The sequence below is a fragment of the Astatotilapia calliptera genome, chromosome 1 (genome assembly GCF_964374335.1).
Source record: "Astatotilapia calliptera chromosome 1, fAstCal68.1, whole genome shotgun sequence".
NCBI lineage: Eukaryota > Metazoa > Chordata > Actinopteri > Cichliformes > Cichlidae > Astatotilapia > Astatotilapia calliptera.
This window is the reverse complement of record NC_137422.1, coordinates 15,294,796-15,306,853: the sequence shown is the minus strand read 5'-3', so window position 1 is coordinate 15,306,853 and position 12,058 is coordinate 15,294,796. Positions and strand designations below refer to the sequence as shown.

The window sequence follows — 12,058 nt, the reverse complement described above, 5'->3', positions numbered from 1 at the left end:
ATCATTACAGAAAACAAAACTGTTACTTAATACTGTTGTGTTCAATTTTTAAACACAATTACTCCCGTTACAAACAGCACAGCAGTGTGCGATGTAAACAAAGTTCTGTCAAACTCGAACTTTTTGCATATATCTTAATGTCACACAATAATCAATCCCCAATTTATAAAATATTTCTGTATTTTAATACAGCATCACATTGAGCTTGGCACCAAATAAAGACTGATACAGTCGATACAACATGACAAGGTTAGCGTAAAATGTTGACGCTTCTTAGAGAAGGATGTGTTGAAGCTGCAGCACACTGACAGCTCCTACAAAAAAAAAAAAATTTTTTAGATTGAATCAGTTTCCAAATGTTTTGGTTTTTTTGCAAAAACAGATATACAGCATGATGTCTGCCTTACCTTTATATGCCATTTGGTGCTACATGGCACTTACCAGTTCCAGTTAAAGCTGTTGAGTTTGTTTGGGGTTTTTTAGGAAGTTTGCTCTTAGGTGAAGATGAAGGTTTTTTTTGGTTTGTTGAAATGGTCTTTTTTCAGCTCTTTTTTTGGCTGCTTTTTTTTTTTTCCCCACTGCCAATTGTTTTGTTTTTTCTTTTGGGAAACGGGGGAGGGATTTTTTTTTTTTTGGCAGCATGTTTTAGACCATTTCAATTCTTTATTTTTTTGTACAATCCAAAGTAAAGCAAAGAACTTAGAAGCCAAGCTTTCATACAAATCAATTAAACTCATTCATAAAATATTTACACACAAGCGTTTAAACCAGTCAACCTAACACTATTCTGCAAAAGCTACTGTCATTGGTTTAAATTATAACACAGCTTTTTTTTTATTTTTAGGAACTCAAAAAAATGTGTCTTTCAGTGATCAGCTGTCATATGTCCCAACAAACTAATTGTATTCTGTGAACCCAAATATGAAAGAAAAAAAACAGTCTACATTAAGAGCAATAAAAAAAAAAATCAGCACTGTTGCATCTGGTATACACAATGAAATTCATTAAACTTGTACATGGTTTTTCTGCCAGTTACAGCAATTCTAGGGGAAAAAAACACATCTAGCCAAAGTGAAATGTGTCTTGCTGATTTATAAGCAAGCATTGAAATCTTCTCTAAAGTTCCACTTGTCCTCCACACCAGTGTAACCAGAGGAAGAAAAGAAAACAAACAAACAAAAAAACATCTGAGTGAGCCTCATCTGCGCCAGGGGCGAGGCTCGTTGTCGTCTTCTTCCTCATCGTCGTCCGCCAGCAGCGCATCATCGCTTAGAGACTCTTCTGGGTACTGATAGGACAGAAGAAAAGAAACTGAGATTACTACACGTGCTTAAAAAGTGCAGAAAACTCCACAACACATCTGTTTCTTTCTAAAAAGGTCCTAAGACAAACTAAATTCTCCATCTGAGAGTAATCAAGGTATGAGGGGCTGTGCGAATTTCACTGACCAGCACTGTTATTGTGGCTGATCAGTGTGATCAGCCACAATATTAAAACCACAAACAGATAAAGTGAATCAACAATGATCATCTAGTGAAAATGCAATACTCTGATGGGAAACCCTGGGCAGTCAGAAGCGTGACATCTACAACAACATTTTTCATCCCCAGAAACGTCCAAAATGATGTCAGCTGGGCCGAGGAGTATGGAATGGAAGAAATCCTGATCCACAAATTGCCATTGCCATTGAATCTGTAGCCCAGTGCCATGATGGGTTAAGTATGGGAGAGTAGGGGTGATGGGATGCAATATTAAGCAGCTGGTTTTAATATTTTGGCTGATCAGTACAATCCTAGTACAGTTCCTGCATTGATGTGTAAGAGCTCCCCCTTGTGGCTGTTAAATACAAGAAACATATTTGATAAGTTTTACTGAGATGAGCACATCTAAAAAAGTCCTCACTAAAGAAAATATTTCCAAGTGGATTTAATAGCAGCATGAGGAAGAAATAAGTCTAATGCTCTCCTCGTGACTCACGTGTCAGAAAATCCCCCACACTGAATCAACAGTGCCAACACTAAGGCAAGGTGAGAAACATCCACAAACCTCATCTTCCTCAGGTTCTGCTTCGTCAGCATCCGCAGTAGTGAGAGTGGTGACAGGCTTATGCCAAGCCAGGCGCAAAGTCTGGTTATTAAATTTCACTCCGTGAAGAGCCGCCTGCAGGTGGACAACATAAAGCAGACAGAGGGGGGGCAGGTGTCAACATCAGGCTTAGCTGCTGGTCTTTGTGCCTTATCCTTGCTAATCCAAGGACGAGCCATAATGCAGAAAAAAATGAAACAGACATTTCACTGTTTGAATGTTAAAGTGCATCACCTGCTCTGCTTCCGCTCTCGTCTTGTACGTGATGACCGCGGACAGGTTACCCTCGTCAATCCGGCAATCTTCAATTTCTCCAAATTGCTACAGGATTGGGAAAGCAAAGCATTTTGGTCATTGAACAAACTAATACATCACAACAGTGAGGAAAATGTTCCTAACAAACCAGCAATGTGGCCTGCTGTTAACCTACAGTTGGTTTAAAATGCAGAGGAAGCAGTGTAGACAGTGTTAAGCTCACTGGAAATTATGAATATGGAATATTTTTTACACCTTATATAACACAGCTATATACTAAACAGTGTCAATATTTTTAATATCTTCTCTTAAATGTATTATTATGATTATCTTTAGATGAGCACTGTATGCTCACCAAACGTAAAACTTTAACATCCTGTCATTTTACACTGTTACACAGCACAGTGGCTGCTATCAAATGTCTGTTTTTTCCGTTTTAGGTTCACTTACAGCAAAGTGTGGTAGCAAATCTATGCGGTCTGTGTCGTTGAAACCAGAAATTTTCAGCGCTCTTGGTCGATGATCCACGACTGCGTGCAGCGGCACACCTCTTCCTCGCCCCCTAGAGCCCCTTCCCCGAGCCCTGACGGCACCGCGGCCCCGAGGATGGACACCCCGGCCCCGCCCTGGTGACAGCAGCCCCCGTTTAGCTGCCTGAAAGAAAACAATCAGAGCACATCAGAACACAGCTGGAGTGGAGATTATGTTTCATCATTTGAAATTCCAAGAACAAGTCTGCCCTCAAGTGGCTACTGTGCAAGCAGCATTTTTATACATGGTTTCAAGCTTGCCCTCTTTCTTTTTTTTTTAAATTCAATACCTCAATTTGCAGCTGGGTATATTTGATCTTCAACAGGGCTGTGTCCTCTCCAGCCTGAGTCTTCTTATACAGATCCAGCTGTGCATCCAGCAGTTCTTTCTGTGCCTGTGAGTGAAAGCAGATTTAATAAAAATAAATGCTGGCCATCAACTAGAATTTTAAATTAAAACAGAAAACAAGCAAATATATCAAGTGTGGGAGAATCTAACAGCAACAGCAAGTTACAACCATTTTCTGTGATATACTAGAAGAAAAAGGAGAGAGAAAACTCAATCACTGAAATCAAGATCAAATCAATAATAATCCATCAGGTTCTTATCAGTTGGCTTTTGTTTGACCATATCGGTGTATTTCTTCTTTTAGGTAACACTACCTGGGCCTTGCTTTTTGCTATCCGCAGTGGGTTGCTGTTGCTTGAGATTAATTTTATCTCCTCTTGCAGTTTGGTGATGCTCTTTGTTAACATGTCCAAAGTTTCCATGATCTTGGCTTTATCCTCTGCCTTCATTGATTTGTTCTTCTCAAGTTTGGATATCAGGAGCTGCAGCAGACATAAGCAGAGAAATACAAGTTTAACATTTGCTGATGTCTCCATATTTGAATAATTACACTTGAGGTGAAAATAAATGTTAAAAAAAAAAACCATAATAATCTTACTCAAATCATCCAAATCTATGCAAATTAACACTGAGCAACAGAAGCCTTTATTCCTTCTGCATCTTACCTTTTGTGTCTCAATGTGCTTCTCCAATATTTCCTGCTTCTTCTTCCTCACATCTTGCTGCAGTTTTAGAGCTTCCTGTGTAATTAGAAATGGGGATAGGATACAGTTTTTTTGCTCGACTTATAAATCACTGCCCCTCCAAATTTCCATCCATTTCTCACCTGTTTCTTCTTCAAAGCTTCCTCTGAGGTCCTTTGTGCTGTCTTCAGGACAGCAGGATTGTACACAGTCTTTGTGAGTCCCATGGACGTTGAACACACCTGAAACTGAGAGAAAACAATTACATTTGCAAGAGAAGGAGAACATTTTAAAAGGGACGCAAAGACTTCTGAACACAGAGTGGAGACTTACTTTTTCAATTGGAGCTGCTGGTTTTGTACAGAAGCCTAGACGATCCTTCACTGACAGCTTAGTGGGATTCTGCACAAAAGGGGTGTGGGGAGGGGGTCAAAAAGGGGGGAAATGTTTATACAGACCTCGGGCAAATTTTGACAAGTACACGCAACAAAACACATCCTCAGCAAGACCGCCTACACACACCTGTGAGGCTGCACCGGATTCCTGACCGGGCCCTGAATTCTGGGGCAGCATGGGTCCCAGACGGTCTTTGACAGACTGCTTCAGGGAAGTGGCTGGAGGCTGCTGAAAAACAAAGACGGTGTACAATTGTGAAATGGAAGGCATTTTAGCGGATAAATAGGCTGTCCCTCTTCCAGATTTGCCTCCGCTGCATTTATTTTTTTAGACAGCAAAACAAGTTCTTTGTGCTGTACGTGCAGAAATGACAGGTATTACAGCCGCCGAGTTTTCTACATTGCAAAAAGAGAGCCAAGAGAAGACAATGTGGCACAGTGTCTAGTTCTTGCAAATTATCAAAAAATACCCTTAAAACAGGAAATACATTTCACACCTTAAAACATTAACATTGGCTGTGGTGTGTTCTTGTTTAAGCTGATTAAGTTAGAGGAACTTGTATTACTGTGAATCTGTAATCACAATGAATCCACTGGTTTGCAAGTGCCTCCTATTTTAAAGAAAATTAGAGGAAAAGCAGTTGCTTGTGTAAAGATAACAGTCTGCAAAAGCGTGTTATGAGAGACGGCTGACTTTAACAGTGGCTACCTGTGGCTGTAACTGCTGCTGTAACTGAGACTGGCCCTGGGCATCGTTTCCATCCTCACGAAACCAGTGTACCCTGATGAAACGGTTGTTGAGAACCGCCTCAGTGCTTTGCATGGCCCGCTTTGCCTCATCAGGAGAGGAAAACTGTATCAGTGCCCCCTCAGGGTCACTCTGGTAGGCCACCTGTAAAAACATTTAAAACCATTTTTAAAACAGACAGAGGACAACACATTACAATCTGAAAACCATGGTCACTCAAGGGGATAACAATGTGTGTGTGATGAGCTGTGGTCAGCTAAGTCACTCGCAAACATCAGCTTCACTCATGACACAGATTTATCTTCAGCTTTAGCTGAACTTACAGAAATATAGCAGCTTAAAGCCAATATCTGGATATTTGCCTTAACAGTAGCACATAGACACGATCAAAGTCAGTTTTCTTGCAAACAAACCTGATAACACAACGAGGGGCTTTATCAGACTCTGAAATTTTAACTCTTTACATCTTGAAAGCCTAGTAGGGCTTTCAAGATGTAGTGAGTGGTTTCCGTTATACTTCAGGCCTCCTTATAAAACAAAATAATTCGGTGTGCATTAGAAGTTAGCGAGGGTAGTTTCTGCCTATGCTGCTTCCAGGAAACGTCTTGATTGATATATACTGAGGTGTCAAAACTTGTCGTTAAGGGTAGAGGGGAAGTTATCAAAAGTCATCTTTATGAGATAAAGAGTTAATTCAACATTATTTGATTCCTAAACGGACACAAGAGCAGTTACATGGTGTTAGTTCCACCTGATCATCCCAAGAGTCATTATGTTTACCTTTTACTGTCCAATCCTTCAAAGCCTAAAACTACATCAATGTATTTTGTAAAAGAGTACGCAGTTGTTTTTGAAGATACCTTAGCAGTCAATCTCTTATTTTGACATGTGATATCTTTATTGATATTGCCTGTCAGATTTATGTTGGACCAGAGCTGTTGCAAATCATGTTACTCAAATAGCTTTATGGCATAATTTTATATTTTATTTCTAAAAGACAACCTAGAAGATTAATCTAAACCACTAGACAAACCATGTGTGACTCTTTAACCTTTTAATACCAGATCCATGCATGCATACTGTTCACACATCAATCACCAACTGAACAGCATATATGATTGCGCTATACTGTGGTTACACGTGTTAATAACCAACAACGATCAAAGCCGGGACATCCATATCCGGAAACTGACCTGCAGGTTGACGATGGTTCCAAACTTGCTGAAATGCTCGTTGAGTTTGCTGATGTTGTTGAGCTCGGGGGGAATTTGCCGAACAAGCAGCTTGGCGTTAGGAGTAAACTGAGCCCTTTTGTGGCTGCCCTGGTGGTTGGGTTTATTAAAGTTGATTCTGAGCAGAGAGGAGAAAATTAACCAATTCACATGTGTCAAATTATACCCCTCTTTACATGTGCTGTTGTGTGAATGTGTGTGTGAATGGGTGGATGACTGAATCTGTAAAGCGCTTTGGGGTCCTTAGGGACTAGTAAAACGCTATACAAATACAGGCCATTTACATACTATAGAAAAAATACAAACAAAAACAAAGTGTTTCTTACTTGTCAAACCAAGGTTTCTTGGTGGGCAGCCCTCCATCATGAGATGGAGCGGGTCTCTTCCTCGAATCAGATTCCATGACAATTCTCATACTGTTGTTGGGAATCTTGTCTGCTGGAACAAACACTGATAGGTTAATTTCTGAGACCAACACATGTGGCTCATAAAAGGAGAATACAAGTCTAGAGAAACACTTCTGATTGCAGTAGATGAAATGCACATATAACTGAGGACAGTCTTTTCAAAGTTCAAATGGTTTAAAATACCTCTGTGTGGCTGATCGACCTCCCCCATAGTGAGACCAATCAGGTTGGGTCTCTGGGCATTGACCCGGTGACGATAGATCTGCCTGGAAGTATTGGTGATGCTGGGGGCCTCGGGATTGTACACGTCTATGTCATAGTGATCTGATCAGCAGAGAGAGGATCATTTAGCTCATAAAATACTGGGGTAAAGTACAGCAACCAATTTATAAATCTAAAATTATATAGACTACATAAGAGATTAGAGACATTACCAGAGTTGAAGAGTGGCCTTGAGAGTGGTGGAAGCGAGGAGCGCATCCCAGAGGTGACAATGGTGGGAACGGAGCTGGTGATGGAATTGGGAGGACCATCCATGCCTGCTGGTTGCAGTGGAGGAAGAGGAGGAGGGGGACCTGTGCCAGATAAAGCAAGAGTTAACATCTTTGGTAGCCCTTTTCTGTAGCGATATATCACTTTGTAGTTTTAAGCATAAAGAATTTATTTGATGACTTAAAAAAGTCCCTAAACTTTAAAATTGCTTTAATGCTAATTCAACCTATTAGTACTTTTTAAAACCTTGAATCAAAGTGTCAGGAAAAAAGAGGAAATACAGCAATTATTATCTGAATCTCTACCTGCAATGGGTGGGAGGCTAGGTGGAAGGGCACCTGGAGGGGGCACAGGTGGCCGAAGGTTCACAGGTGGTGGGTTCATGAGAGGTGGTGGTGGTGGGAGGCCTGGGGGTGGTGGTGGCTCCACACCTGGAATTGGTGGAGGTTGGAAGGGCAACATACTGGGCAAATTGACATCCTCCACTACAACGGGATCACTTCCGTGATCGAAAGGACACAGATCCCCCTGCATGCAGAATCCCTTTTCTGCAAAAGGAAACAGAGCTATGTAGAACAAACAAATATACAACGTCCAAGAACAAAACAGAACACATTTAATATATATATATATATATATATATATATATATATATATATATATATATATATATATATATTTAATATCAGCTATCCTTACCGTCATAGTCACGGCATCGATTTCTCTGTTGAGGGGGAGGCCCCCTGTTGAAAGGGACCCGATCCATAGGGTGCTCGGGATGGAAGTCTGACCAGCTCTCTGTGGTGTTGTTGCTGTGATGATGTGTGGGAGCAATGACTGTAATAGTGCTGCTCAGTGTTGGCACAGGGAAGTGTGAAGTGGTTGCAGTGGAGACAAGAGCAGCTGGGGTATATCCATCACCACTCTCTGACCTGTCCCCTCGTTCATGGTCATACTTCAACTTTCCAGAGTCTCGTTCTAGAGAGAAAAGAAAGGCCACATGGCTTTAAATCACTAACACATATACAAAAGTGACAAATCAGACCTGTGAATCAGGTACACCGTTTTTAGTTTGATCCTTTTTCTCTTTAACTGCTCAGCACTGGTAGATCATCATATACAGTGAACTATTCAGGAAATCCTATTGAATTCTTAAGATTGGGTAAATTCATACCAGAGGAAATACACACCTATACCAAACAAATACATCTCCAGGAAAAATAAGATGTTCTAAGATCTGTAATGAAGTTGGCATGTTCGCACATTAAAAAGAAAAATACTGATATTTTTACAACCTGAGTTAATCAGGTTCTTACCTCGACTTCTGCTTCTCGACCGAGTTCTACTGAGGGACCGGCTCCTGGTGCGATCTCGATCCCTGTCTCTTTCCCTGTCTCTGTCACGGTCTCGGATACGGTCTTTGCTCCAGCTCCTGCTTCGGCTACGACTACGACTGTAACTGCGGCTGCGGCCTCTTCTGCGATTGTAGCGTTCACGGTAAGAGTCCCTTCTCGGCGGGTTGCGATCATAATCCCTCTTCCTGGAGCGATCGTCTCGCTTACGGTCATCTCCTCTCCTGAAAATTTTTTTTTTTTTAAACAATGAGTGAAATGAGTGAAAGAAAAACACATGTTGACATGGTTTTTGTTTTGTTTTTTCTAAATGAGAACAGGCAAATGCACACACCTGCTGTCTCTGCTGTAGCGAGAACTTGATTGTGGGGGGCTGTGATTCACGCGTCGCAAAAATTTCTTGTCTCGTTCGTCTTCACGATTTGCCTGAACAAGAAAAAAAAAGGTGCCTATTTAAACTGGTTGCTCATACTGTTTAGCAAGTGTGCATTTAACTGATTTTAATAATCTTTGGGTACTCAGGCTGTTTGAAATTCTTGACATTAAAAGAAGATAACCTCATCTTTCTTCTGCTCTTCTTTCTCAACTTTGATCACAGAGGGTGGCTGCTCAAGCTGTGGGAGGTAGCTTTTGTTGTTAACGGCTTCAAACAGCTTATCCACAAATGGCTGGGTTTCTGGAAAGAAAAAAAAAGTAATAGAATAATATTTTAAACCAGAGTCAAATAACATTCAGGATCACATGATAAAGGTAATGGGGCTTGGAAAATAAAGCTTTAATAATTACCTTTCTGAAGAAATACATCCAGCTGGTCTATACAAAGGGCTTTAAGTTCCTTTTCACTTTTGTCCTTCTTCACCAACGCAACAACATACTTGGCGAGCGCAGAAGGGTCTGCATCACAGCTGCAATCGTTAAGAAAGAAATCCATATAACACTTGAACAAGATTTCCTTTTAAAACCAGACAATTTGTCTGTGACAATACGTGTTGGGAGGACACAGTCGTTTATGAAAGCTGCAAAATGCAGGTGAGTTAACTAACTGTATCCACTGAATTTACAATACACCACAAAAGCAGGCAGTAGCTTTGCTGTTGTTGGTAGGAAATGTTATTGGTTCTGGCTCATTTAAAGCTTAAATAACATAAATAAATAACTGACTCAGTTAGTACTTTGTTTAGCTTTTCTTGTAAGTGATACCAGGAATTAAGAGTTAACAATATATTATTTGCAACTCTGTGCTGCCTTGATTTATTACATCTCCTTATCGTTCTTTATAAAGCTGCTTGGTTATGTGACGTGCATTTTTAATGTTGCTGAATCAAGTTTGGGGACACAGTGTGACAGTTTTGTTATTTAATCTGGTTATTTCTAGGCTGGCTGTACTGAGGAAAGCAGTTATATAATTATATATTTGACCAGTGGTATTTTGCACATGCAGCAGAGTTTAAGCAAAAGGGACTTAGTACTGTTTCGTATATTAAGGACACTTTTTCGTAGACTAAGAATGTTCTAATCATGTATCTTATATTACAGGACATGGTTAACCACCATATTATCACCACATTATTACCATGTAACAGCTTTTCCTCTCCCTTACCCTTTTAAAGGCGCAACACATTATGTTTACTCGGAGTACATTTTAATTTGGCAACTTTTTTCACAACCAAAATTAATTTTTACTTCAGTAAAATGTCAATAAAGCAACGGGACCTTTACTGGAGCAAAATTTACTCTTTCAAGCCCCCATTCATTTAAGTAGTTTGTGTAACTCCGACTAAACTAAATTTACTAAAGCCTTTTGGCTAATGGCTAACCATACTTACATGGGCTCGAGGGTTTCAGACAGCCATGTTTTCAAGGCATCGAGGTTTTCAATGATCATCTTAGATCCAAAGGAGCCTTTCCTCGACCACCGCCACAGTTAAAGCTAATCGGGGCTGATGCTGTTTATCTGTGTAAAAGCACAGCTGACATTAGCTGGTGAAACTAGCAGCTTCAGTGGACAGACTGTGATGCTAAACGTGACGTTAGCTTGACTGCCGCGTTAACGCAGCGTAACGTTGGCTGGGCTAGCACACGTCTTTCCAGGCCCCGAGCGTGCTGCACAATCCCGCCACCCTTCTGCTGTGTTTATTATCGAAACGCCGGTGGTGGAGGGAGGTCTGTTGCCTCTCAACGCTGAAGCTGCTAACTCTGAAGTTTACAAACGATTTCAGTTCGATGAATTAAATAGCATCCGCGCTTAAATTGCTATTTCGTCCCCTCTCACTAGTGGTTACTATGCCATGAATACTATTTACTTCCGGTTGAACTCTCGTTGGAAAAATTCTCGAAAAATCGCGAGAGGGCAACTCTGGGAGCCGTGTCCGTCGACGTAAAAAGTGCGAAATTTCTGCTCATTTAACCGCTGTTTTTTGTTTTCAGTGTGTCCCAAACGAAAGAAATATGCAATTTATTATTATTATTCCAAGCTCAACTTCCTTGCCTGTGGTTCACTTTCACAACATAGACAATAACAAGTTTCCACTTACTTCACTCTGCACCTCCCCACCCCTGCATATTTATATTGCACATGTGGTCCACTAGACTCGAGGGTAGGTGCTGTGTCCCTTCACTCTCTTCTCCTCCTCCATGCCCTACTGTGTGTGTGGAGTGATGGGGGTGTGTTTGTGCTTCGTCTTTCTGCTCCTACTTTTTCCACACAAGGTCCCAACATTGTTTGACTACAAGCACCTACACCTGTCCCCTACAATATTCCTATACATTTTTCCCTTCAGTACAGGAAGGCTAGACTCTTTGACAAAGTAAAACCTCCTAATTAGAGTCTGACAGTCAGTTTGAAAATGAGGAGGAGAATGGCTATAAGATGGCTGTAACACAGTTGCTAACAAGGGGAGGGAGAAATGTGGATAAAAATGGTGAACCGGAATGCCCTCCTTCCCCGAGCATCGAGGCACACCACATTGCTCCCAGTGTTGCACAACCAAGGCCAAGACAAATAGCATTTAGCCTTGTGCAAGACATCACGTCTGATTTTGTGCTTTTCATCTTTGATGCCATACAGAAATTAATCCACATCAGTAAATATACGCTGATCTAAGTTATCTTCCAGATTCTAGATCTTAGATGGACGGGAACACACAGTATACAGGCATCAGATCCAAGATTGACAGGAAGCTGGTTAGTTTAGTTTCCGTTCAATTCAACGAAGTAAACATTAATCAGGATCAAAAACCTTGCTTACTTGTTCAAGATTAACATGATTGTTTCCAGTTGTTACACATGGGACAGACATGACTGGGGGAAAGGAAAGGGAGAAAGAAAGAGAGGGAGGGAGGGAAAGAAAAAAGATGTGGGGGGCAAAAAATACACACACACACACACACACACACACACACACATATATATATATATATATATATATATATATATATATATATATATATATATATATATATATACGCGCACACACATATATACGTAAGATTGACAGAGCACAGTGTGCTTTGAGGTAGCAGCCAAGAAAA

At 40.7% G+C, this 12,058-nt stretch overlaps 1 protein-coding gene across 4 annotated transcripts; it reads right to left on the bottom strand.

Annotated features, from left to right (window-relative positions):
- Positions 1-507: 507 nt before the first annotated feature.
- rbm26 (RNA binding motif protein 26) lies at positions 508-10,850 on the bottom strand. 4 transcript variants are annotated; one of them, XM_026165064.2, is made up of 22 exons: positions 10,355-10,850; positions 9,315-9,433; positions 9,086-9,204; positions 8,863-8,954; positions 8,493-8,752; positions 7,876-8,154; positions 7,482-7,724; positions 7,119-7,259; positions 6,868-7,008; positions 6,604-6,715; positions 6,239-6,395; positions 5,007-5,189; positions 4,425-4,526; positions 4,236-4,304; positions 4,046-4,150; positions 3,885-3,959; positions 3,534-3,701; positions 3,161-3,265; positions 2,791-2,994; positions 2,320-2,406; positions 2,047-2,160; positions 508-1,288 (listed from the first exon to the last, which is right to left on the bottom strand). In XM_026165064.2, the coding sequence occupies exons 1-22, from the start codon at positions 10,411-10,413 to the stop codon at positions 1,199-1,201; spliced, it is 3,024 nt and encodes a 1,007-aa protein (XP_026020849.1). In that variant the 5' UTR covers positions 10,414-10,850; the 3' UTR covers positions 508-1,198. The 4 variants fall into 4 exon arrangements, with proteins under 4 accessions (XP_026020849.1, XP_026020863.1, XP_026020856.1 ...); XM_026165078.2 differs by having other exon boundaries at positions 4,425-4,523; XM_026165071.2 differs by having other exon boundaries at positions 6,604-6,712.
- Positions 10,851-12,058: the final 1,208 nt, after the last annotated feature.